General features: G+C 41.5%; 1 protein-coding gene across 2 annotated transcripts in view; it reads left to right on the plus strand.

The window, feature by feature from the left end:
• The first annotated feature begins 851 nt into the window (after positions 1 to 851).
• LOC309700313 (activin receptor type-2A) overlaps positions 852 to 27,205 on the plus strand; it is a 76,905-nt gene continuing 50,551 nt past the window's right edge. Inside the window, exon 1 of one of the 2 annotated variants that reach the window (XM_082523829.1) lies at positions 852 to 949. In XM_082523829.1, the coding sequence (XP_082379955.1) occupies positions 865 to 949 (85 nt within the window). In that variant the 5' untranslated portion in view covers positions 852 to 864. Of the gene's footprint in view, positions 950 to 3,790; positions 4,764 to 27,205 lie in introns of those variants that run through there. The other variant, XM_082523830.1, reaches the window with a different exon arrangement.

Below are 27,205 nucleotides of genomic sequence, written 5' to 3' on the forward strand. Positions count from 1 at the left end.
GAGGTGGAAACAATCCCGTGTCATTTCAGAAGCACTTGAAAAATGTTTGTTTCACTTCACTTACGAACGCAGATAAGATCATGTAGTTGGAGGACTGGTTAGAGACATTTCCATGAACTCAATCAAGAAAGTAAAACTTTATTTGTCAGGACACCAATCTGACACCATTCTTATGAATTCAATTAATGTTAGCGTTTATTAGCAAATGTCAAACACAAAGCCACAAACATTACTTGTATACTGTGATTTCTATGGGAGTAGTACTGGTTTTCTTGTATTGCATTACTGCCCTGTTGTGAAGTTCCTAAATCAACCCAAATCATCCATCCGTAATCATTTTCCAGAACGGGGTTGTGAGCAGGCTGGCGCCTTTCCAACTGTCCATGGCCAAGAGAAGGACAGGGTCACCCCGAACAGACTGCCAGTCAATCGTAGGGCCGACTCAATACAAAATAAGGCAAATTAAACATTTTCAAACCGAACTGAAAAATAAGGCTTTTAAACCAATAAAAACTAATGAAAAATAAATAATTTAACTTTAAGGTTTAACTTCAACATGGATGCATCCATGTTCACCTTTTAGAGGTTTGTTGGATGGACTTCAGATTCAAGCCCTGGAGGTCAGACTGAAGTTCATTTAGGTTAGGTTATGTGTGACATTTTGCTCTAGAAACCTTTTTAAACGGGTCATGTGATGCCTGGCTTTTCTGTATTTTTGTTTGTTCAAATTTTAGTTACCAGGATTATAGGAAATGTTATAAGTGAATTTACATTGACGTTTTTCCAATTAAGAAATGGTGAAGTTTTAGAGTTTCCAGGAATTTTTGGAAGGTTTCTCTTCCATTGAGAGAGGGGGAAAGATACATGACAAATTTAGATAACAGAAATATAAGACATCATCTGGAAAACAAATCTCAGCCTCAAACATATGGAGAAGGTCTGGAGAGAGGTACAACAGTAAGTTTCTACAGCCGTCTGTAAAACTTGGTGGAGGCCAACGTTCTCACTCCCAAAGCGTAACATTTGGTGCAAAATCGTCACCATATTACGTTTTCGGCTACCCACCACGTTCCTAAATGACGACCTCGGAAAAGTGAGGAAATATGACAACCGTATGGACTCAATCTACACATGTTCGCTCTTTTTCTTTAAATCGCTGAGAAACACGCTATTTAACATCATTACGGTCCTGGTTAAGATCAGGAAAAAGGTTATGGTTAGGGCTAGGGATAAGGTTAGGTTTAGGGCTGGAATACAGGGCTGGAACGTCTATTACCGCGGGAGCGTCATTGCACTGGATTCCAGCCATAACCCGCCGCGTACCATAAGAACGCCGAAGGTCTCCTTTCGCGTTCCTCAGGAACGCCGCGGGACGTGACAAAACGTCGGCATGTTACGCCTCGGGAGTGAGAACGGGCTGTGGAGGCTCTGTCATGGTTTTGGGCTGAAGACTAATTCCTGAAGACTACTTAAAGAAATGACAAAAGACTTCAATCCTACATTTTTCACAGGGTGTCTGTTTTCTTTAATATCTTCATATTTTGTTGGACATCAAAATCAATCAAGCCATAGGCTCATAGATTGTGAAACTCATTTTAGCCACATGGTCTTACATCTTAGCTGAGATGTTGCCTGCAAACTGGAACTTTTCTATTAGCTCCCGATCTATTTTCTTACCACTTATTCATCTCGGGGTGATTTATTTCACAATATTGGTGATTTAGAACAGGGCTCTCAGTTATCAGCTTACAGCACACGCTAAAGAATTTGCTTCAAAATGCCTCATCAATTAGCAACAACACAACCCATGGATGAATGAATCCTGTAGGTGTGGTATAGGCTGATCATGAAGCTATTGTTGCAGCGGCTCATCCTAAACTTCTGTAAGTGAATTAGTTAATTATACGTGACGCAAGAAAGGAGTGTGACAATGAAGGTGTAATCTGATTATGTGGTGACTTGGTGACCACAGCTATGCTCACAGCATGCTCACACATACTCAGAAACAAGCCTTTTGATTCATGTTTCTAATATCTCTGAAATGATGAGCATCCTGCTGGGGCTGCTTTCGCTCTTTCCAGAGAGATTTCATTTGTGATGAAAGTTTGAAAACGCTGCTAGGGGAATAACATTGACAAGAACTGAACTACTCACCCGGGCCTTTGTCAGTGCTTTGAGCCCCAGCCATTAAGCTATGTACAGGACCCCGTGTTTTGCTGAAGATGAAAGCCAACACTCCAATATAGAACAGGTGACTCAGCTTCCAGCTTGGCAGAGAAATCCCCCGAGACCTTTGACCTCCTAATCGTTTAGCAGCGCTTATGGTTGGAGATCTGCTCCAGGCTATTAGAGAGATTAGTGTCACACAGATCTGGGGATGGGCCAAGCCTATATCTGTACTTCATGGTATTCTCAGCATTTATTACTGAACACCCAACCCATGCTGAAACCTGATATATGTAGGTATAGTAGCACATACTGCAAAGTGAGGCTATATGTAGCCTATGTGTGGCATGTGTTGACCTATATGAGTGCTGAGCTGTATAATGAGCATACTGTTGATTAGAAAAAGGACATTTTTTGTGTAGTTTAAACCTCAACAACACCACTGTAGATGGCTGTAGTATAAATAGTTTTTCTTTTAACATAAGGTGTATAAAATAAGTACACGCTGACTAATGATATGTAATATAGCATGCACAAATTAAAATTAATGCAAGTTATTGTAAAGACGTATAAATGTGTAACAAATTGGACATTTCTTATTTTGAAAGGATGTTTAAAGAAATGTGACCGCCCATCTTTTCATTATACGGCACGCACTGGAAAGCAAAGCTAACAGCCTTCCCGGACAAAAACAATCCCTAGCTCGTAAAGCAGATCGTCAAGCTGGATAAAGTTAGCCAGATTGGCACCGGAAGTTGACAAGCAGTTCTTTCAGAATTAGGGCAACCCTCCCACCAAAAATGTCAAAAACATTCAAAATACTAAACTACGTTTGTTTATGTGATTCTACGTGGTGGTGGTGGTGGTGGCGATATTTTTTTCTTATTTATACAAAGGCCATTAATAATAATGAAGTCTGGACCTCAACATTATTGAAGCAATGTGGGATCATCCATAGTGTAGTGGTTTACAAATTCATCAAACATGCTAAATATCCCCGGTTCATTTGAGGGAAGAGACAGTAATCTCACAAATCCAGAGTCAAAATCTGCCAACTCAAAGACGTGGAGCTACCCACCGTGGCAACTCCTTGTGAATAAGGGAGCAGGCAAACGTAGCTCCTTGACAGAAAACAGAACAAAGGGCAGCCAACATCCAAAGAAGAGCTTTGAATGGTTTTCATAAAGCCTGGAAAACTATTCCCAAAAACTACTTCAAGAAATGACAAGAAATCTGCCTAAGAGAGTTCAAACTGTATTGAAACACAAAAATACATCTTAAATCATGCCATTTTGAAACATTTTGAGAACTCTGTTAATTTAGGGGGCAGATTTTATAAATAATAATGGAAACAGTCACTTAGTACTCAGGATTTAAATAAATGTTCGTACCAAAGCCTCTTTTTACAGAATTTATAAAATTCATTTAAAAAGGACGTCTAAACATCTACCTAAAAAAAGGATAGGTTTTCTCCTTCGGTTGCGTAGTTTTATTTTTTATTTCAGTAAACTAAAATTTCTCTTTACAACCGTTTTAGTTCGTTTACAAGCGTAAACGCTGTGGTTTTTATTTTGAAAACCCTCGCTGGAAGCTCGTTGTATGAGCTGGGTAAGCCTAACAGGGTGCCAGTGACGCCATCTTGAAATCGTCCCGAGCAGAGGGGGCGAGGAGGAGACGGACTTGGGAAAATCAGCTCGTCCTAAACTCGACAGCTACGTGGATTAACGGCAGCTTCAGCGGCTAGTGTTATCATATGATAGTCTTTCCGCTTGTTCGTTCGAATCTTTTGGACCGGGAACGGTTGTTTGGCCCACTTTGGAGAGGGCTGTCGCAGCGGGAGGGGGGGAAAGGCAGTCTGGTAATCGGTTGTTTCCCTGCTGGAGCGGACGGAGCCGTGGTTGTGGCCGGGCAGCCCAGCCGGACGAAGCCTAAAACCTCTGCACGGAATATAACACCTAAGATAAAGCTTTTAAATTCTTTTTTGCAAATAGCGGGAGAGTGGAAATGCTCCCTTTCGACGCAGTTTGGACATTTTGAGAGCTATGCGACGGAGCTCACCGAGGAGAAGTTTGATTGGAGAGCGGAGTGCGTTTGATTTGCAGTCCGATGGATGTTAGCCCTGCCCGGCTGTGGCTCGGGTCTGTGCACCGTTTATCTGAAAAATAGCACCACCGGGCACAGGTGAACAATGCTGCTGTTGCAGACCTGGCAAGTACACGATAACCCCGGCTCCAGTGCCATCAGTTCACCCTGCATTGCTTGTGTATAAACCTGGAAATACCAGCGACCATCCCCTCCTCCTCCTCTTCTTCATCATCCTCCCGTCTTCTTTTTTTGGACTAGTGAGGCTCGCATTACCTGGGATGTTTTGGATGTAGACTCGATCTTGACTTTTTTTTTTTTAAAGATGCAATATTTCCAGAGACAACAAGACATTTAATTTGACTCAATCGTTTTGAGATTTTTTTGAAAATTTTTCTGGAGCTTTTTGTGCTTTTGTAAAATTCTCTTTCTAGTCAAGAGGATCCGATTCGGATGGAAAATGGGAGACGCCACCAAATTGGCCTTCGCCGTTTTCCTCATCTCCTGCTCTTCAGGTGGGTGTGGAGGTGGGGGGCTATGTATGTTGCGTACGGTCAGCCGTGCAGTGCATAGCTTGCTTTTATGTGTAAGGAGTGTAACCTCTTTTGGGGCATCATTGGCGTGCATGCAAACTGCAGGTGAGCCCCAAGATTGAAGGGGGGGGGGGGTCAGAGGGCCCTTGAGTGGCTTCTTGTGGGACACAAGGGTACAGATTGGAGTTTTTATGAAGTTAATGAGGGAGCAGCCAGGGATTTGGGTTGATGGAGTGCAAATATAAAAGGTAATCAGTCATGTGGCTTGCATGTGGCTTCTTTCTACATCTACATGCTAAAAGCCATTTTCAGCACTCTGTGTTGGTGGACGGCCATTATATGTAGTTATTTCCCCGCGGTGGATGTTTAATGAATGTCAGTGTAGTGATGATAAAGGAAAGAGAGGTCATCTCGGGAGTGCAGGGCATGCTGTTTATGTGGGCTACTGGGAGAAATGCTTCAGACTTTACTTTTTTACTTGCCGGAGTATTCTGAGAGCAATTGTTCTTTAGGAAGAGAAGTTGATCACCTTGAAGTGTGTCATTTTAAATCTGCTCTTTGGGTTTGGTTTCATAGTACAAAATCCATTGAATTTGTTTTTTTGTTGTGTTTTTTTTTTTTTTTAATGGAATGAGAATAATATAGTTTGCAACAAATATAAAAGAGGCGACAGACAAGCAATTATATAACGTAATAGATGATTAAAGGGTAAAAAGACGGAAAAATCACATGACTAAAAGCAAGGTTACAAAAACGTGTTTTTACAGGAAGTCACAGATTTTACGAGCCTTATCTGCTCAGGCAGGTTTTAGAAAGCCAAGGGCTCCTGATGGGAGAAGCACCTCCACTTCCTCAGGTGGGGCTCTTTCTAACAATGTGAAGTAGGTTATATAAGGGGTCAGAATTTCTGCTACTTGGCTTTAAGCATGAGTAGGAAAATCTAAAATGTACTTGGAGTCAGAGGATTGGGATGATGTGATGCCGTCTGTACCAGTAAGAAGCTTCGCTGCTGCGTTTTGAACTGTTTGGAGGTGAGAGAGTGGTGTTTCATTTGCAGTAATTTAGCCTGGACAAAGCACAAGAATGAACCTTTTTCCAGCTAATATTTTGTTTAATTTTAATAGTAGATGTTATTTGGAAGAAGCAGGAAAGGGTAACTTTTCTAGTTCAAAGGTTAGAGCTGAGTACCTTTCTGACTGCTGGCTTTAGGGTCCTAGGACACCTTCAGAGTGGTTTGTGTGATTTGTAGATCAGGGAAGAGCATGATGTATGATTTATTTATTTATTTATTTGATGCATTTAATTAAAGAGAAGTGTGTGTTTTAGGGATTTAAGGTATCTATTTAAAATCTATTTATCCTAGGGACAGCATATAAATAGGAACTATAACAGGACCCAAAATCGAACCTTGTGGTATGCCACAGATAATGCTCAATTAAAATGCTAAGTGGGGTCACAAAACTCCAGCTCTACGCTTGTTTTGATCCATCTCCAGCTAGAGCTGGGCGATATGAGATTTTTTCATATCACGATATGTTTTTTTCATTTCAGGCGATAACGATATCTATCACGATATAAGCCAAATAACTATATTTGTAAGATTTAAATGTGCCGTTGCTCACAAGTAAAATGTGAAATAATCAGCAGCTTGTTTTTATTTAAATATTTATTTCCCATAATAAGTTCAACAGGGTAGATGTACTTAAGGAACATGAGACTTTTTCAGATAAATAAAGGCAAATATTGCAAACTACACAAAAGGCAGCCACTAAAGCGTTTAAGTTTCAAAATAGAACAAACGAAACAGACTAAATTGTCAATTCCACTTAGAAACAAAGTATTAATTCTAAAAATAAATCTTAGTTTGTTTTACAGAAGAACAGACAAAACTGACTAACTTTTGTCAATATCAAATAAACTGAGAACTAAAAGGAAATTCTCAATCTCTCCTTGTTGTATAGCTTAGCTTTTCAAACAGTTTTAACAGTTACTTTAGTCTGACAAAAACCGAATGACGAATTAGCGCTTCCAGTCAGAGACTGAGGCTACATCCACACGTACACGGGTATTTTTGAAAACGGAGATTTTCCGTTTTCGTTTTAAAAAATAATCCCATCCACACATAAAGGCAGAAATGAAGGAAAACGCTGCTATGAACATGCCAAAGCAGCAGGTGGCGCTAGATTCCTAACCGTGCAGAAATGTTGGCCAATCAGAAGTCTAGAAGCCTCGGTGGGAAAAAGTAAACAAAGCTGGGGCATAGAAGCAGAACCGAGTCGTATGTGTGGAGGGACAGTAACTGTGTGTATATGTAAGCATTTAAACACTGCAGAGAGTACAATTAACAGTAACAGTATTGTAGAAATTCATTTCACCGAAACAATAACGTGGCGCACAGTGTGACGCATGCACCAGTTTATTGTATTTCCAGACTTGCTTTCGGCACAATTTACAGTGCACGCTACTCTGTTTTTTGTCAGACTTGAAATAGCCGAAATACCTTCACACTACGGAACTTCTATGGCTCTTCCGTTCGACAATCTCTCCGGCGTTGGAACCATCATCTGTTTTCTCTTCGGTCACGCTCGGTTGATTTTTCTAGTCGGCACACTCATTTCCTCCATTACGCGCTGGCTCCATTACCCGCTGGCTGCTTCCCAAACAAACACACGTGCGACTTGGCACTTGTGCTGTACGTAACAAGTCACGCGACGTGACGCTGCGGCTGTGATTGGTTCGGCTCTGCGCTACTTAATTTGGATTGGCTGACCTTTTTTTTTTGTTTGTTTTTTTAAGAGGACAAGAGCGGCGAGGTCTATCGCGATAGCTTAATTTCTCTATCGAGTAAAAGTTATATCTCGATACATATCGTTATCGTTCTATCGCCCAGCTCTATCTCCAGCATTTATCTTTTGCCTGGAGACCTTCTCCTCTTAATTTTGCAAGCAATTAAACCTCAATACTGGTGGAAATATACACATAAATATCTAGTCCTAAACCCCTCTAGCTGGGAATTCAAATATTTAAAAAGCGTGAACAGGTCTGTTTGCTTTCACTCCCAATGCTGTTGGCTTCTGGCTTCATATCATTACTCTGACATGGACTTTATTTAAAAAAAAAAAAAAAAAACAACTTTAAAAATGTTAAAAAGAATTTAGCGCTGCTGCCTGTCTTAGTTATTATAGAAGGACACTGTTTTTAATTTGAGTAATTTGTGTAAACATAAGTAGGTAATATGTATGCAACATAAATATTGCATACATATTAGGCTTATACATGCTATTATCATTGTGCTGATAATTTAAAAAGTAAATTATTGTTATTTTAGTTTTATAATTTGCAACAAAACATGACATAAGTACCAGTTATTAATAAATAAGTCACAGTAAAGGCATTGGATGTGGTCAAACGTAGTAAAGTATCTAATTTATGCTTGATAGACTGTCACTATCATTATAAACCTTCAAAAATGATTATTTTGATAGTAGAGGTTTGCAACCCCTGAAGAAACCAAGTGATCAAGTAAATCTAGAGTGAACAAGATTTTATAACTTTGTATAACTTGGCCTGGAGGAAGCATATAAATAGAAAATGAGATGATACCTAAAATTGAACCTTGCAGTTTACCACAGGTAATGTGAGCTGTAGACGATGAGTTAGTTTGACCAGAATCGGTTTATTCCAAAAGATTAGAGGAAACTCATACAAGCAAACACTTGTTTAGCACAATCCAGTCTCAAATGCTCCTGTTGGATCTAAAAAGAATTAAAATCATGATCTCCCCTGTGGTGTGCAATGATTTTTGACTTGTAAAAGCAAAATATTGAGTAGAAACCACTTTTTCTAAAGCTATAAACTGTACTGTAAGTCTTCATTGAACCACTTCCACCTCCCAAAACGAGCTAATATAGCCTCATATAAACCCTGTGACACTTCTGTGACCATGTGAAGTGTAAATACTTGTGGGGAAATTGACACAAGTGTCATAGTAGTTGAGGTTTTGGTGTTGCTAACAAAATAGCACTGCAGTGAGTTTAACTTCCATTTGCAGTTGTGTCACTCGATGTGGTTTGATTGTGGTGTGAGCCTGATGTAACTGGAGCTGACAAAAGAAAACAAAAATTAGGCCCAGAGGCAGAATTTCTATTCCTGTTGGCTTACAGGATAAACAGAAAATGTTCTAACTTTACTGTTTGTGCGTGTTTGTGCAGCTCCACCGAACCGGTTTTCTCTACAGTTGCTGCCGGTTTACCAAATACTCAGTGTACCTGTGTGAAAGCTGCCCCAATTAACACCTAAGAGAAGTGTAAAATAAACCCTCGAGTTGCAGCAGAATTGTACTTTCACAGAAATCACCCCCCACCCCCACCCCCCTGGGGCGTCTTAAATTAAAAGGTTTCTCAAATATGGTAATAGTCGGGGTTGGTTGGAGTTATAAGCCAGGTGCTGCAGGTGATTATTCCACTCACTTATTACTGTCTGAAGTGGGGAAATGAACTAGGTGGAATAATAATCCTCAGTGAAATCGGAGTTGAATTGGCACAGCTCAAGAAAAACCTCTGATAAAGGCAGGGCACTTGGCCCAGAGTGGCTTTTATTTGATGAACATGCCAAAAGAAATGAACAGAGAGAGGTCTCTGTAGCTTTTCAGTGATGTTCAATATGCACCTTTAACCAGCTTCAATTCACTGTGAGATGAAACTGAGAGAAGCAGCTTAAATATTTATCAGAAACTTATTTGGCAGTAGGGGAAACAATCAACTAGTCTGCTCACATAGCCTCTGAAGACAGCCACCATTATTTCAGGACTTCAAGTGTGGACATCCCGTTCTGCCCGCGGGCCATTTAAAAACCCAAATCAACGTCTGACGATAAGGGATGGTTTTGATGTTGCAGTTTTGGGAAATATAATTTGTGGACTCAGCCGAGGCATGTTTGATGAGTAGAGGTCCAAACTGTAGCTGCCTGGTTATGGCAAACAGTCAAAATCCCCATTGTTTAGCTCCATGATGCAGTGGTTAATACACTGGCCCCACACGCAGAAGATTCTTTGTTCAAAACCAGGTGGAGTCACAAATCCTAGTGAGTCTGTAAAAATCGGTGCCGAATCACGTATGCTGTGTGAATTGGAGAGCAGCCGGAAGAAAGTTCCACTTGGGTGTTGGGGAAAAAAAATAGATTTATTAAACCTCAATCCAACCACAGTCTGAATGGGAGTAAATCTGGACTTTTAGTGAAAGCAAAAGTTTGATATCAAGCATCTGTAATATAAAATTACATCTTGTTTAATTACATTTTAAAGAAAAGCTTCTTGATTGTGGTAAAAAATCCCAATCAGTGGTAAGATTGTCATTATTTAACAGTGCGGTTTTTTTTCCAGAGACATTGGAAAAATAGGTCAATCATTAAACTTAAAAAAAAAAAAGAAAGTTGCCTTTTTTATTTAAACACAAACTTTAATTAGAATTTAAAAGAAAATAAATTAATGTGAACTTGACAAAAAGCAAAATTGGCAAAAGCGATGTGCTGAAAGGCAGAACAAGCTTTAATGCAAAACAGAATGTGGCCAAATAATTGTTTTTATCTCGATCAGCCAGTTTTTTTTAATAATCATTGAAAGCCAGAATTGTGTTGAAATTGATGAATTGCACAGCCCCAGTAGAAATGTAAGAGAACAGCAAATGGGAAAATGGGAAAGCTGCAAAGAAATGGAGAAGGGCATACATTTTGCCCTCTAAATTTATTTCAGTATAACAGCCTTCTAAAAACAAAGATGTGGCATCCTACCCCAGATTAAACTGTTAAATGACAGGGATTGACTTTTTTTTTTTTTATCTCTTTGTTAAATACTATAGAAATTTGTGGTTTTACTGCAATGCCACAGTAAGAACGAGACTTTATCTGTGGATATCTTATTCTTGAAGGACTGAGTCCAGGTAATGAGCTGCAGATGCTCTTTCTTTCTTTCTTTCTTTCTTTCTTTTTTTTTTTTTTTTTTTTTTTTTTTACACATTTATTTATTAAAGTTTAAGCTGCTGTCAGGTTTCTTTTATTCACTACATCAGCTTTTCTGCCCTGTGTAGAAAAACCTGAGATGGGATTAAATGTGTGTTTAAACTTCTTTACACTTGAAAGGAAGGAGAACAACGTGCAACTATGCTATATGTTGTTATGCAATAGTTTTACTGGTCCAACCCGCTGACAATAAACACTGAGCTGTATGTAAAAATGCTGCTGTAAAGAAAAACTGAGGCATGACTAAAACAGGGTTTTTGGGGGGATTTTTATACTTAATGCTTTGATGCTTTTATTTTGTAAGGGACCTCAGCAGCTGCTAAGTGTTTCACTGCCTAAGTTGCCTGAAAAGAGTTGGTGGGACTCCTTTTTGTTGAACTTAAAGGGCGCATTCTGGTAACGCCGCACCACCAACAGCAGCATTATCAGATGAACCTTGAACCTTTGGTCATCTGATGGTCTTCAGGTGACCTCTGCCTCAGATCGCATGTGAGCTTGAACTGCAGGCTTGTAAATATTTACAGTGCTGCAACAGCACATCCAGATCCGGTGAGGCTTACTCTGAACTCTTTAAGTTCAAAGGTGGGGATTTGATTTTTTTTTTTAAATTTTTAATTGTTTGGGTTTTTTTGGGGTGGTGGTGGGGGGGTGGGGGTGGTGATGTTCCGGGAAAGTGCAAACACATGAATCAAATGATCAAGCGATTGTGGTGTGGCCTTCCTAATGCAATCAATTATGCATACTAACAGTAAAACCTACCCTACCCTGTGACTGTCTCTTTATTTCTGGCGAAGCTGAAGCAACAAGAAGCTTCCCTTTTCCTCTCTATTCGTCAGACCTGATGTGACTGTAACTCAGCGAATCAGTCTAGAGCTGCAGAGGTCAAACCCTGTTATTACAGCCATGTTTCTTCAGTAATTTGGAGCAAATGGGTGTTTAGATTTCTCCACCACAGAGGCCAAGAGACGGACAAGTCGTGTCCCGTGTGCTGCTTGTACATTTGGCCTCCTGTACACTGCAGCAGTTTCACACAGACATTGATCCTCTTGCACACCAGTGTAAGGTTACATCAGTATGGCGAGGATGAAGCAGCTCTGGCTTGTTGTTGTTGTTTTTCTTTATTTCCTGTTTCTTTTCTTTCTTTACTTTTCTTTTTTTTTTTCTTTTTTTTTTTTTTAAATCCTCAGCAGCAGCGCAACAGAGCCGATGATTCAGTTTCAGCTCTGCTGCACATCAACTTAAATCTCAGTTGATGACCAGTCTGGGGTCTCTGTGTCCTGCTACCATTAAGCTGGGGCTGACTAATGTTCACCAGTTGCAATTGAACAGGTCAGGTGGTTCTGCCACCAGATTTGCAATTACACTCTAAATAGCATTTGTTTGTTTTATTTCTTTTTAGTTGACCCAAACCTATGTCCTTGCTGTGAAGGATTCGAAAAGATAGACACTCTTTTCTCAGCTCTGCAAGTAATAATAATTATATAATAATGAATGAATAATCATAAGTATTCGAGATTTACCTGGCAGATTTATTTTTTTGTTGCTCTCTCAGACTTTATGAAGGTAACAGTATCTAATCTCACTACTCCGACATCTTGATGTCTGTTAGTTGGTAGCCCCTGCATCTTCTCTTACTAGGTATCAGTATCTGTATTTATTCATTGTTTTAATAAGCTCCAATAAATATATTATTTTTTAAAAAATGCACAAACTGGGACTTTTCCATTGTACTGTACAATTTCAGACCTATAAATCATTAGGATTGAATTTTAGCAAAGTTTTATTTTATTTTGTAACTTCATACCAAGTTTATATGATTTGATCTAAACATATAGAGACTTATTGGTCTACTTGATTACTAATAGTAGGAACTGGCCTTGAAAAAGCCACGTCAGTTGATCCCTCTTTTGCTGTTTAATCCTTGCTGCCAACCAGGTGGCTGCCAGGCTGAGATAAAAACAGTGGAAAATAGCTGCCTGATCTGTTGGATGTTTCTTTTTAACAACTTAATGACTATTTGAATATCCCAAAATCATGACCATGGCTTGTTTTATCATCACAGTGATGCTCTCTGTGAGGCCTTTAAACCTTTAGACCTTTATAATTCACTCAGTTAAACACAATTCAACTCATTTGGCGTTCCTTTCCAGGCACAGTTAATCATTAGATGTCGTGTGAAGTGTTAAATGTTAAACGGAAGACTCCAAAAAAACACTTTAGGTAGGAGGGGGTAAAAATCCAATCATGGAAAGTAAAGACTAACGGTCCCAGTAGCAGACTGAAACCATGAAATGTTTACTCGTGCTCACTGAGCTGATTATTTACTCTGTAACTGGTTAAAAATCAGTGAAGTGCACTGAATCAATAGTTAAGCCAAAGAGTGGAAAGTGAGAATGATAGTGTAGCTTTATTGTGGTTTGGCTGAAGATGCTCCTCTGTTGTGCTGAAAGCTTAACAAAGCTACAAACTAAATTAATGAAAAACTTAATTTTCCATTCGATTTAAACCTCTTGCATGTGACTAAACCCCCCTCTATCTTTGCACTGCAGTGCTTTGGCTGCTTCCCCGAGTGGTCTGAGGCCAGCCATCAGCTCTGTCCCATTTTTTCCCCTCTTCCTATCTATTTCTAATATGTTCTCTTGCATTATGCATTAGGTTTCGAAAGCACAGGTGTATTTGTTAAGGCCAGATGTAGCCTCTATTTCCCATTGGGCCCAACTAACCGGACAACCTCCTTCCAAGGCCGTGTATCATTCTGTGCTTTAACAAAAAGAAAGCGCTGCACTAGCTCGTGTTCACCGAGGTAAAATGTTGACCCAAGACAGCATGTTGCCAAACACGGCTGGAGAAATTATGACCCTCGACCGGTTGGTTAAATTTAGCCTGTATCCAGGTGTTTCATGTTTCTGTACACACTGGATTGTGGGTGGCGTATGCAGTCTGGTAATTGCATTTCTGAAGTGGACGATAAACTTACGTAAGCATGCATTGTCAGTGAGGAAATTGCAATGAGTCAGTCGTGTTCATCACCACATATGGTTAAAATAATATGTTAAAAATGTTAAACTGTCCAGTCAGTCTAGCAAATGGCAGCTGCTCACACACTGAACCAACAGTGTTGTCATCGTTGTATTTTTACTCAGTATTTTTACTCAGTTGTATATAGTATTTGTATTTGTATTCTATTTTTATCTTATTGTATATTTATTTTATTTTATTCTACTGTATATAGTATTTTATTTTATTCTATTCTGTACAGTTGTGTACTGTATTTATTCTTATTGTATTCTAATTTTTGCCTCATAACTTTTGCACTGTCCACTCCTGCTGTGACAAAACAAATTTCCCACGTGTGGGACTAATAAAGGTTATCTTATCTTATCTTATCTTATCTTATCTTATCAACATGTATAACCTGAGTATTACTTTGGTTTTAGTGTACAGTGGGGCAAAAAAGTATTTAGTCAGCCACCGATTGTGCAAGTTCCCCCACCTAAAATGATGACAGAGGTCAGTAATTTGCACCAGAGGTACACTTCAACTGTGAGAGACAGAATGTGAAAAAAAATCCATGAATTCACATGGTAGGATTTGTAAAGAATTTATTTGTAAATCAGGGTGGAAAATAAGTATTTGGTCAATAACAAAAATACAACTCAATACTTTGTAACATAACCTTTGTTGGCAATAACAGAGGTCAAACGTTTACTATAGGTCTTTACCAGGTTTGCACACACAGTAGCTGGTATTTTGGCCCATTCCTCCATGCAGATCTTCTCGAGAGCAGTGATGTTTTGGGGCTGTCGCCGAGCAACACGGACTTTCAACTCCCGCCACAGATTTTCTATGGGGTTGAGGTCTGGAGACTGGCTAGGCCACTCCAGGACTTTCAAATGCTTCTTACGGAGCCACTCCTTTGTTGCCCGGGCGGTGTGTTTTGGATCATTGTCATGTTGGAAGACCCAGCCTCGTTTCATCTTCAAAGTTCTCACTGATGGAAGGAGGTTTTGGCTCAAAATCTCACGATACATGGCCCCATTCATTCTGTCCTTAACACGGATCAGTCGTCCTGTCCCCTTGGCAGAAAAACAGCCCCATAGCATGATGTTTCCACCCCCATGCTTCACAGTAGGTATGGTGTTCTTGGGATGCAACTCAGTATTCTTCTTCCTCCAAACACGACGAGTTGACTTTATACCAAAAAGTTCTACTTTGGTTTCATCTGACCACATGACATTCTCCCAATCCTCTGCTGTATCATCCATGTGCTCTCTGGCAAACTTCAGACGGGCCTGGACATGCACTGGCTTCAGCAGCGGAACACGTCTGGCACTGCGGGATTTGATTCCCTGCCGTTGTAGTGTGTTACTGATGGTGACCTTTGTTACTTTGGTCCCAGCTCTGTGCAGGTCATTCACCAGGTCCCCCCGTGTGGTTCTGGGATCTTTGCTCACCGTTCTCATGATCATTTTGACCCCACGGGATGAGATCTTGCGTGGAGCCCCAGATCGAGGGAGATTATCAGTGGTCTTGTATGTCTTCCATTTTCTGATGATTGCTCCCACAGTTGATTTTTTCACACCAAGCTGCTTGCCTATTGTAGATTCACTCTTCCCAGTCTGGTGCAGGTCTACAATACTTTTCCTGGTGTCCTTCGAAAGCTCTTTGGTCTTGGCCATGGCGGAGTTTGGAGTCTGACTGTTTGAGGCTGTGGACAGGTGTCTTTTATACAGATGATGAGTTCAAACAGGTGCCATTCATACAGGTAACGAGTGGGGGACAGAAAAGCTTCTTACAGAAGACGTTACAGGTCTGTGAGAGCGAGAGATTTTCCATGTTTGAGGTGACCAAATATTTATTTTCCACCCTGATTTACGAATAAATTCTTTACAAATCCTACCATGTGAATTCATGGATTTTTTTTTTCACATTCTGTCTCTCACAGTTGAAGTGTACCTCTGGTGCAAATTACTGACCTCTGTCATCATTTTAGGTGGGGGAACTTGCACAATCGGTGGCTGACTAAATACTTTTTTGCCCCACTGTACATGAGAGGCCCACATTGATAGGATGACATTTTTGTGAGGAGTTGATGGACTTTATTTCAAAAGTGAGAGTGAGTCAGTCAGTAAGTGGTCATTTCTCAGTGAGCAGGGTCACTGTTGTGAAAGGGCATGTTTTATCGTAACTAGTCGATGGAAGCGAGAGGGGGGGGGGCAAGAAGCAGAGCTCCCGGTGAGACATCAACCAGGATTTCCTGCCTGTTAACCCTGGAAATTATTTACTATTGTTCACTGAGCCTCCCTGGGAAAGTCTATGCCAGGGTGCTGGAAAGGAGAGTTCGCCCGTTAGTCGAACCTTGGATACAGGAGGAACAATGCGGTTTTCGTCCTGGTCGCGGAACACTGGACCAGCTCTTTATCCTCTCCAGGATACTTGAGGGTGCATGGGAGTTTGCCCAACCAGTCTACATGTGTTTTGTGGACTTGGAGAAGGCATTCGACCGTGTCCCTCGGGGTGTCCTGTGGGAGGTGTTGCGGGAATATGGGGTGTCTGGCCCATTGCTACGGGCCATTCGATCCCTATACAACCGTTGCAAGAGCTTGGTTCGCATTGCCGGCAATAAGTCGGACTCGTTCCCGGTGGGTGATGGGCTCTGCCAGGGCTGCCCTTTGTCTCCGGTTCTGTTCATAATTTTTATGGGCAGGATTTCTAGGCGCAGCCAAGTGGCGGAGGGCTTTCGCTTTGGTGGCCTCAGAATCTCATCTCTGATTTTTGCAGATGATGTGGTTCTGTTGGCTTCATCGGGTGAGGGCCTCCAGCTCGCACTGGAGCGGTTCGCAGCCGAGTGTGAAGCAGCGTGAATGAGGATCAGCACCTCCAAATCTGAGGCCATGGTTCTCAGCCGGAAAAGGGTGGAGTGCCCACTCCGGGTCGGGGATGAGTTCCTGCCCCAAGTGGAGGAGTTCAAGTATCTCGGGGTCTTGTTCGCGAGTGATGGGAGAAGGGAGCCGGAGATCGACAGACGGATTGGGGCTGCAGCTGCAGTAATGCGGACGCTGCACCGGTCCGTCGTGGTGAAGAGGGAGCTGAGTGTAAAAGCGAAGCTCTCAATTTACCGGTCGATCTACGTCCCTACCCTCACCTATGGCCACGAGCTGTGGGTAGTGACCGAAAGAACGAGATCGCGGATACAAGCGGCAGAAATGAGCTTCCTCCGAAGGGTGGCTGGCCTCTCCCTTAGAGATAGGGTGAGAAGTTCGGCCATCCGGGAGGGGCTCAGAGTAGAGCAGCTGCTGCTCCACATCGAAAGGAGCCAGCTGAGGTGGTTCGGGCATCTGACAAGGATGCCCCCTGGGCGCCTCCTGGGTGAGGTGTTCCAGGCATGTCCCACCGGGAGGAGGCCCCGGGGCAGACCCAGGACACGCTGGAGAGATTATATCTCTCGGCTGGCCTGGGAACGCCTTGGTATTCCCCCGGATAAGCTGGAGGAGGTGGCTGGGGAGAGGGAGGTCTGGGCCTCTTTGCTTAGGCTGCTGCCCCCGCGACCCGGCCTCGGATAAAGCGGATGAAAATGGATGGATGGATGGATGGATGTTCACTGAGCTAAGATAAATTCTTTATTTATGGTCAAAGTTGGGAAATTCTTTTATGTTGGCAAAAACGAAATTAAAACTCAACTTTTAACAAGTTAAATTATGTTGATTATCTTTAAGAATAAATATGATAAAACAGACTTCAATAAGGTTAAAAAAATTCCTAAAATCAAGCTGTGGTTGTGGAATATGGAAAAACATAATGCCTCCACTTTATGATTTCTCTTAAACTCCAATCAGTGAAAGTTATCGCTGTTATTTTTCATGAGGCCGACGTTAAATGAAGTAAATAACAAGTGAAAGAAAAAAAAAAACAGTGCAGATTATCTTTGCAAAGTTCACTTGTTCTCTGCTTATTTATATGTTGGCAAAGTCTGCACGGTCATTAAACTCCAATGAACTTAAATCAACATCAAACTTGATTATATTTGTGAGCAGCGAACGCCACAAGAAAAATAACTAGTTTGAAATCTTACAAGGACGTTTTAAGAGATTTCAAAAGCCTCCCTAAAACCGACTCACCACATGAATGACTGTCTAAACTTTGACTCCAATTAAATATCATCAAAACAGCATGATTACTATCGAGGGGATTTTCTTTCTCTTGCTGCAGGAATTTGTTCCAACCTGCTCCCACTGTTGTCGGACTGAGTATTGCCACACAGAGCCGTGCAGTCAAAGTGTTTAAAGTAGTATGCAAATGATTTCCTCTAATGTACTGTTCTCACCCTGGAGTAGTAAATACTCAATACTGAAAACAATTCTTCTAGTGTTTGTAGAAAGAGACTGAGACAACCTCCATATCATTTCTTGCAAATATCTACCATTTTATACTCTACCTGATGTATCGTAGGAGACAGGTGGGGAGAAGAGGCCGCCGGGTAACTGAAAGGTCGCATGTTCAACAACTGCTGCAGGCTTTCATCCTGTCAGCGACAAAAATGCAGCCCAGTTTGAGGTCAAATGGGCCAATCCATTGAAACCATAATACCCTAAACCCCACAATCTTTTAAGAGGAAAGAAGTACTTTGTGAAAAGTGATCCAGCACCACTACTTATTTATTTATTTTAAATATGCTGAAACTGTGAGTGTTGATTTCCCTCAGTCACCACAAAATTTGCCAGACAACAGTTATAATTTGTAGAGGAAACTTTTCAGAAAACCGTTGAAGAACAGTCTGAGGTTTCTTTAAAAAAAACAGCTGCATTTTCAGTGATCTGTTGTAGTTTTTGCACATTTATTTAAGCTTGAAGTAAATGTAGTGGAGTGTTTTGTTTAAGCGACCACCCTTACTTGTACATTATAATTCATAGCTTGCAGTGAAAAAACAGAAATGCTACACATGAGAGTTTTTGTAACTAAACAATAAAGTCTTTATGATTCAAAAATCTTGTTTATACAATGCTCAGCATAACATATTTCCCCAGTAGGCCTTTGGGCCTGTAGGTTAGACCTTTATTTGGCCACAGAAAAGTCTGTTTGATTACTTCGTATGCTGCTAGCTTAATATACAAGAACCTTACTATAATGCATGAAATAAAACTTGTTCTACACAATCAGGAGTTGATCATGCCGAAAGTTCTTATCTATATCAGATATTTGGATGTCATCAGGTTGCCTAGCAACGGGATAAAATGCTTTTATCATTTAGGTAAATACAGCACTTTTCTTACACCTTAACTTCTTGACAAAAAATGTCTAATTTATGTCCAAAACAGTTGAATTATACAAGAGATTATGATGTTTTTATGTTGCATAGCAGCCACCTGGAAACAGGCTAATATTACCTTATTTTTAGCATATGAACAGGACCTAGCACCTCTATATTTTCCTAAATGTTATTAAATGTATCTCTCAATATTAGCTATTTCTGGATAAATTGGTATTGGCAATTGTTATGTTATGGTCAATGAATGAAAATTTTAAAAGTGAAGATGATGTAGGAGAAACACTGTTCAATCCTGAGTTGAGTGTTGACGTTGCAACCAGAGGGCAATCTGCAACTCTTCTGTTCATAATAACCTGCTGATCCAGGCTGAGTGGAGATGACTAATCCACAACTTGCTGTGACAATTAAAAAGATTATTTTTTAAACTGCGTAAAATCTGTTTGTGTTTTCATGTACCTGCAGAATAAAGGTATTTTTCAACATATCTGATTTTTATAACAACAATTTATTGGTCCTAAGGTCAAGTTACAGTAATTAATGACTTAAAACACTGGGGGCAGGTGCTGGTCCCATTCCTTATGTTTGCCACATCTTATTTACAGTCACGGAGGATGAGAGCTAAAAGCTTATAATGCAAATCTAAACTGAGTGACCCGTAGAATGGGAAACCAGCAAATTAAATTGACTCGAATTAAAACAAATGAAAGGCAGATGGAAGTTCAGGATTGCCGCATCACCTTTAGTGTGGATATTTCATGATATGGGAGTCTCTGAATCCAGCTATCCTTAAATAGCGTCTCAGTCTAGACCACTTGATGTGCCGGTACCCCAGAGATCGGTCCAGAACAGTCTTTTACTGTAATTAATGCATCCTGCAGATGTTGCTTTATGTGCTTGGGAGAGTTTCAGTCTAGACAGGCTGGCTGCTCAGACGGAGAGGCCCGGCTTTGATCCTTGATTTAAAAACTGCGAGCTGTACATTCATCATGCTCTTGTTTCAGGCTCTCTCAAGGGTCCTCGCCTGCTTTACACTTAACACAACCTCCTTCATCCTCTTCCTCCTCCACCACCTCTTCGGCCGCCTCTTGCCAAGATTCCTCACTGTCGTGAAGGTCGCTCTAACTTCTTATCACCACAAAACCACCAAAGGGTAACGGTGACCCGGGGACTCGGTTGGCCCTGGTTGAACGCTGCTCAGTTGTAATAATGCGAGCTTGTCATTCTGCCTTTATTGCTGCTGTCACTTTGCATCTTGTAAAACTCAAAAGCCATTTAGGCTGCGCGGAGCTGCAGAAGCAGGACCATGACGTCTAAGTCGACCTAGTAACAGTCGTTTTTGTTTTAATTGGATCTAATGGTCTTTCGTTATTTGTGTCTGGTTTTAGGTGGTTGTTTGTGAAAGCAGCACACGTCACCGCTTAAAGAATTAATTCTTACACATCTGGATTTTTATACCTCAGATGTGTTTGAGAGAGGTTTCTGGCACTAATGTGCATGATTGGATGATGATTTATATAAAAGGTGAATTAAAACCAATAATAACAGGTGGTTAGTTTGTGATAATACTTATTACTCTGACCTAAACTTATTGCTCTTGTTTTGAAGTTTGTGTCCAAGTGGCAGGCGGGTCATATGTTGGCCTTGACACTTGACACACTAGCATTAACAATTTCTAGCCTATAGTCTGTGTCACTTTCTCTTGTATTTTGATTAGAGTGAAGATTTAATATTGGGTGGGCCCCTGGGATTTTCTTCTAGGATGGTCTGTACAGCACAGACAGTCATAATTCAGTCATATACCTGTATAACCATGCATGTGACAAATAAAGAATCTTGAATCTTCTAATCAGGTATTTCCATGAAAATACTCCCAAAGCCCCCAGCAGCACAGACACAGTGAAGAGGTCCAGTTCAATTACTCAGATTAGCAGGGCTGATGCCGAGCAGCTCCAGCTGTCAATCACAGGAGCCACACCCCTAAACTACAGTAGAGGCATAAAGGTGGGGAAACTGCCCATAGCGGAGGCTACAAATGTGTCTATTTCTGCTGTACAGTTAGCCATTTCCACATAGGAGACTATGGATTGACTCAACTTTGGAGCCTCAAGTGGCCACTAGAGGAACTGCAGTGTTTCACACTTGGCTGTGGTTTCATTTCCGAATCTCTGAGGGGTTTTTTTTGCGTACAGCTCCATGTAACTGTTGTTTCTGAAACACTATTACGCCACGCGTACAACAGACAGCAGCGCCTTGCCTTTCTCGCTCCCTCCCTCCTCATTCGTACAGTGACTTGATGTGGGCGAGCAAGCTTTAAAAACGAGACAGGCGACAGCGCCACTCTGTAGAAAACGGGCAGTGGCAACTGAAGTGTCGCGCAGCCACTCTGCTCCATGTCTGCAGAGTGTGGCAGTACAAAGTGTCACATGTTCGTTATCGTTGCGCGAGCGCGTGCGCGCGCGCACACACACACACACACACACACACACACACACACACACACACACACACACACACACACACACACCATTTAATCTTGTCCATTAGACTCTCCATCCATAGACCTCCTGATCAACTTGTGTTTTTCTGTATTATTATTATTATGTTCATCAGTTGTGTGAAATTGTGTTTTAAAGTATATTTTGGCAGTAGAAAACGACCTGTGTGCGCGAGAGAGACAAAGAAAGAGAGGACAGATGATTGCTCTCTAAATCTACACCTGTGACACAACAGACATGAAGGGTAAGGAGTGAGGAGAAGCAGGGGGACAGAGTTCAAGACTGGTTGCTAAATACTGCTGCTTTTTTCCCCACCTCAGCTACAAGGCCTTTCAGCTCTTGTAGCCGATTGAAGAGGGATTTGTTCAGTCTTGAAACTCACTTTTTCCCCTCCCCCTGACAGGAAAGCTTTTTTTTTCTTTTTCCTCAGCAGGGCTCTGCTTATCACTGACTCATCATGATTGGTATTGTAAACAAAACCATAAACCGCTGCAGATACATTATGGCTATTCTCTGCATCGCTTACTGCACCTGTAATATAATCTCAATCAGAAAATACACGAGTGTTGGGGGGGTTTTATTTTGGCCACGCTGCCTTGTGACCGCTGTGTCGTTAGTTTGCTTGAAATAGCGTCGAGTCAGGGAGGTCGTTGGTCAGTGGTGGGGGGTCGGTGGATGCGTGGGGAAGCGGGGGGGTCAGTGACTCCAAACGTTTATTGGTGTGTCTTGTACAAATGCGAAGCTGGCGAGTGCAAACAGTGAACATAGCTAAGTGGCAGACATGTCTTGGAGGGCCATGTGAGGTGACTCAGAGCAAGGCGGTGCGGTAGTTATACGCACTAGCACCAGCCATTGCCTGTGATCCAGCGTGGGCTAACCGTGCCTAGTTCCCCTGCTCGGCCTTTATCAGAGCCGTACCCAAGCCGCCACAGCCCAGTTTGAAATGTGAGAGCCTTTTAATCACAACTGCAATCATCACACGAGCACAGAAGCATCTTCCGTGTGTCTACATTGAGTCATTTTGACCTTCTGATGAGTTTACTTACTGAAAAGGATTCTCTCAAAGCTTCTGCTTTAAGCTCTTTTCTACTAATGATGAGATAGAAGACAAGTTGAGGATAAGAAATAATACTAAAGAAGTCCTTTTCAAATCCTGTGCCTTTGTTATGTTGAGTTTCTTTTTAAAATGCAAATGTTTTCAGGGCAAAAACCAAAAAAAAAAAAACCTGGTTGGGAAAAAAAACAACTTTTTAACAGCATAATCTATTTGATTTTATTTCAGACAGTGTGTGTGTGTGTATATATATATATATATATATATATATTATATATATATATATATGTATATATGTATATATATATATATGTATATATATATATATGTGTATATATACACACACATATACATATATATATGTGTGTATATATATATATATATATATATATGGCTCTTCTGCCTCCTGCCTCTCCCCCCTCCTCTAGTCTTTGCTCGTTGATTGCTTGTTTTATAGAAATGAATTGAAACGCCCGTGCTTGCAGGCTTGCCGATATTGCAGCATCACTGCAAACTCAATAAGCAGTTCAGCTTTAAGCCCAAGTGCCACTTAACATACCCTTCAAATAAATCCAAACATTTCAAGCACACAGAGGGTGGGGGATCGGAGGGGAGCAGCAGGCTGGTGGGGTGAGGTGGGGACTTTGGCAGATCCTTCTGCAGAGAGATAACAAGGCACTTTTAAATTGCTCGTCCTGTAAAGAATGTACGGCACGCAGAGGCCGACCGCACGAGACACTGGGGCTGCCGCGCTGGTATTCGCTCCTACAGCCTGCCACCACTCAAGGCTAAGGAGACCCAGGTGCTCCCCTGACCTGTCCGACGGCGGACTCCATCAGCGCTAATTGAGGCGGAGACTGCCGGGCTCGGGCATACCAGCGAGGATTAAAGGGATTGGATTCAGTTGCTGAGTGCGGTGGTTTTTAATGCCCTCCCCTCCTCCCCAACCGTGGAAAGAGTGCGGTCTTTGTGACCGGCTCGCCCGAGCCAACGCAACCACCCCTGCCGTGTCATGACACCATCTGATTGAGCATTAACACAGGTCTCCAGCGAGATCTCTGTAAAATTACTGTCTACTGTAAAATAAATAAGTAAAAGAGCGGTTTTATGCACAGACCAGACATTCACCTCCCTATTTATTCAACCGCTGCCCTCCTGCTGCTGCTGGAAATTAAATGAATGCAATTATATAACTTTCCTTCCCAGCTTCTCTAATTTGACATAATGTCACATGCTAAGAACAAAGCTCGTCATCTTTCCTGTCATTTCTGCGATTGTCACCTATTTGAGGTTAAAAATCAGCACAGAAAATCTGATGAAGCAGCTCCATTAGCGGTGGCTCCATCACACTTTGTACAGTGTTTGTTTTATTTATTTATAAAATAAAATAAAACAAAATCTGCTGCCAGGGCTCTGAAATTGTGCATAATATCCATACTGTGAGGTGGTAACCTCACCGTGGGACGATGGTCTCCCATGCCGCCCCTGCTGCCTAATGCCTGTGATAGTGGAGCGGCTATAAATGGTGGAAAAAATCTTTATCCGAGCTGCCCCGGAGGCAGGCGGTGGGATGCATTTCTAACTGGCAGTGCCCACGTTTTTGGAGTCAGGGAGAAAGATGGGATGGTGGATATGGAGAAGTAGCACTACGTTTAGTTTGTTCAGGTACTTGTTTGTTTTTGTTTTTTTTGTTTTGCTCAGCAGATGGGGTTCAACAACCTTTACTATCAAATCAAAAGAGCCATGAACTACTTGTTAAGTACAGCTGAGCCTACAAGGATTATGAAGAGGTGCAAATAATTTAAGTCTTCACTACATGCGACTACTCTGCAGTGGGCTGTTTATGATTATTAGGGACTTTGCATTTCCATTACTGTAATTTTAAGTTGTTTTAGTTACATTTTTGAAATGATATAATGATGATATAATAAAAATAATAACATTTGTTCAGGCAGAAAAAAGGAGGAAAGCACAACATTTGGTCAAACTAACTGAGACTCTGTCAAACTCAGACTTGATAGTTTCACTTTTAACTGCTACAGTTGCTTTGCATGATTCAAAGTTAAAAAATGATCCTTCTTTATCTCTGTGCAACTCCTGAGTATAGCTCCTGCAACCCCTTGAAAGCAGTCTTTCCTCTTATTGGCTGCTCGTCGTGAAAAGGTTTGAAAGGCAAGCAGGCGGGGCTTCATGGTCCCCCTCTCTGACCTCAGAGATCCGAGGGTAGAAAAAAAACTGTCTGAAACTGAGCTTGTTATTGTTGTTCTGTCCTCCATAGCCACTTATAGTGGTGCTTAACTGAGTTAGCACAGGTTTTATTTTTGTTTCATTTTGACTTTTAAAAAAAAAAAAAAAATTCAGTTTAGTTTTTATTAGTTTCAGTGTTACTTTTACTCTTTTTGATTATTATCTTAGTTTGGGTTAACTACAATGACCTTGGCACTTGAAAAAGTTGAAATTAGGAAACAATGCAATGAGTTTAAATTTTTTCTCAGTGAGTTGTGATGTTTTTTTTAAGGCTGTTGCAGTATCTCTCTCTCTTTAATCTGAGCTCCTGGACTGATTACGTCACCTAAATGATGCCACCAACACAGACACGATGGTACGCTCGTGCCTTCAAGTCCAGTCTCGTTCCAAAAACTGAGATATGGCGTTGTAACAGGAGATTGGAAAATAAAGGTCTTTTAATATAAAGTAGGTCGAATAGTCTGTGAAAAGTTCCCACTAGAGTCACCTGGATTTTTTTAAACAATAACCTTAGTATATTTAATGAAATCATGCAAAATTTTACCTTCAAATAATGACTAGAGGTCCTGGAAGTACATGGGGCTGGTGAGTAGAAATTTTGTGCGTGTGCATTTTTGAGCCATCATAAATTCATTAGTACAGAGGGTTCTTTCAGGGCTGGTACACACTTTTAAAAACACATTCAAGCTGTTTAACAACTGCAACTGAATCAGTTTTACACCCTCTCCATGTGCCACAATCTGACAGCAAATCGTCTCAGCATCATAGCTTTACACTCACTCATTTTCCATGTGGACTTTTTTGTTTTTCCTCTATTAACGTAGTCATAACAGATACCTATTTGATAAAGTACCATCAGAGGAAGAGCTGCAGCTCCAAACAAGACCTGACGGCTTATAAAACCTTTTCTGCCTGAACCCAACGCGACCCCGAAGTCATGTCAATTCTGTTTATTTCTCTGTGTGCATGTCTAAACTGGACTGGCACTCGTTGTGCTCCCTGCTTATTTCACTGCTCTGCTGCACAACTTTGGAACTGCCTCTGCTCCACGTGCATGGCTTTTCGCGGCAGAGTGTTCAACACCGCTCACGATTAGAAGTTTTTCTCCGACATGTAAAAGCTGCATTTAGTCATGTCTTGAGTCAGTTATCTTGGGAGGGAGAGGAGTGTCAGGTTGCATCAGGAGCAAAAAAAGAGCATTGCCGGGAAGCCAAGAGGCCAGCTCTGCAGACGGCATTTTGACCTGTGGTCTCAGCCCAAACGTCTTTATTCAAAGCCCATCGCTCATGCTGAGTTTCTTTTTTCTTTTCTTTTTTTTTACATTGCGGGTCGGGCTGATTCCCACACAAACCAGCGCCCCAAACGCCCATACATCACCTCCAATCTATTTCATCTGGGCCGCGGACGCAGATGATAAGTTGATCCTTAGAACAAATTCCATCATAACGAACAATCCTCGCTGCTGGCAGGCACACAAAAAAAGCCTTGATGAATGAGTTGTTTACCTACTTCAGTGCACGCAGTGCTGAGCGCAGGCCCGGCCCGCCAAAATGCCACTTCATTATGAGGCTGCAGAGCAAGAGTGCAGCACAGCCTGCCCCTGTGACCAGGGCCTTGCACACAGGAAATTGGATATTAGTTCCTGTATTCCTCAACAACAGTCGTCAGGCAGAAAATGCTTGGATGGGCTGTTCTCGAGTCTGAAATGTCACCTTTAAACGCCGTTATTGTCCACTGATGACAAGCTCAGGTCCCGGGTTTCTTTGGTTTTTTTTTTTGTTGTTGTTGTTGTTGTTTTGCCATATTTCTGCCCTCCACGACCCAGAGATTACTTGTCCTCCGCCATGATATAGGTTGAATCATTGTGGTGTTAACACAACTGGCAACGGCAAGGAGCCAAATATACATTTATTTTTATGAAGCAGTGGCATGTTTTCCAAACTGTGAGGCTGAAATGTGGCCCGTTTGGCAGATGTTGTTGTTGTTGTTGTTGTTGTTGTTTTTCCCCTTGCCTTTTTTCTTTAAACTGTAAGTGTTGCTCTTCAAACTCAGAGGGACAAAAAGGCCTCCTGCCACGCAAGCTCAAGGACTTTAAATTAATCAAACACTTCATGGGTTTCACCAGCCAGCAGAGAGAACAAAAAACCTCCGGGCGTTGGCTGGCTTCCTGCCAGAGTGGCTCAGTCGAAATTTCTCTAACATTTGGCAGGTGGTTGGTGGTCATTTCCCACCCAGCATGCACCTCGCTGGCCTGGCGACCGATCGCACCAGAACCATCTCGCTTTGCTAATAAAGAGACGTGCTAGTTCTCGTGATCCTATGTATCCCTCTCTGGACATCTGGGGAG

This window comes from Aulonocara stuartgranti (assembly GCF_965226115.1).
Source record: "Aulonocara stuartgranti genome assembly, chromosome: 23".
NCBI classification, from domain to species: Eukaryota; Metazoa; Chordata; class Actinopteri; order Cichliformes; family Cichlidae; genus Aulonocara; species Aulonocara stuartgranti.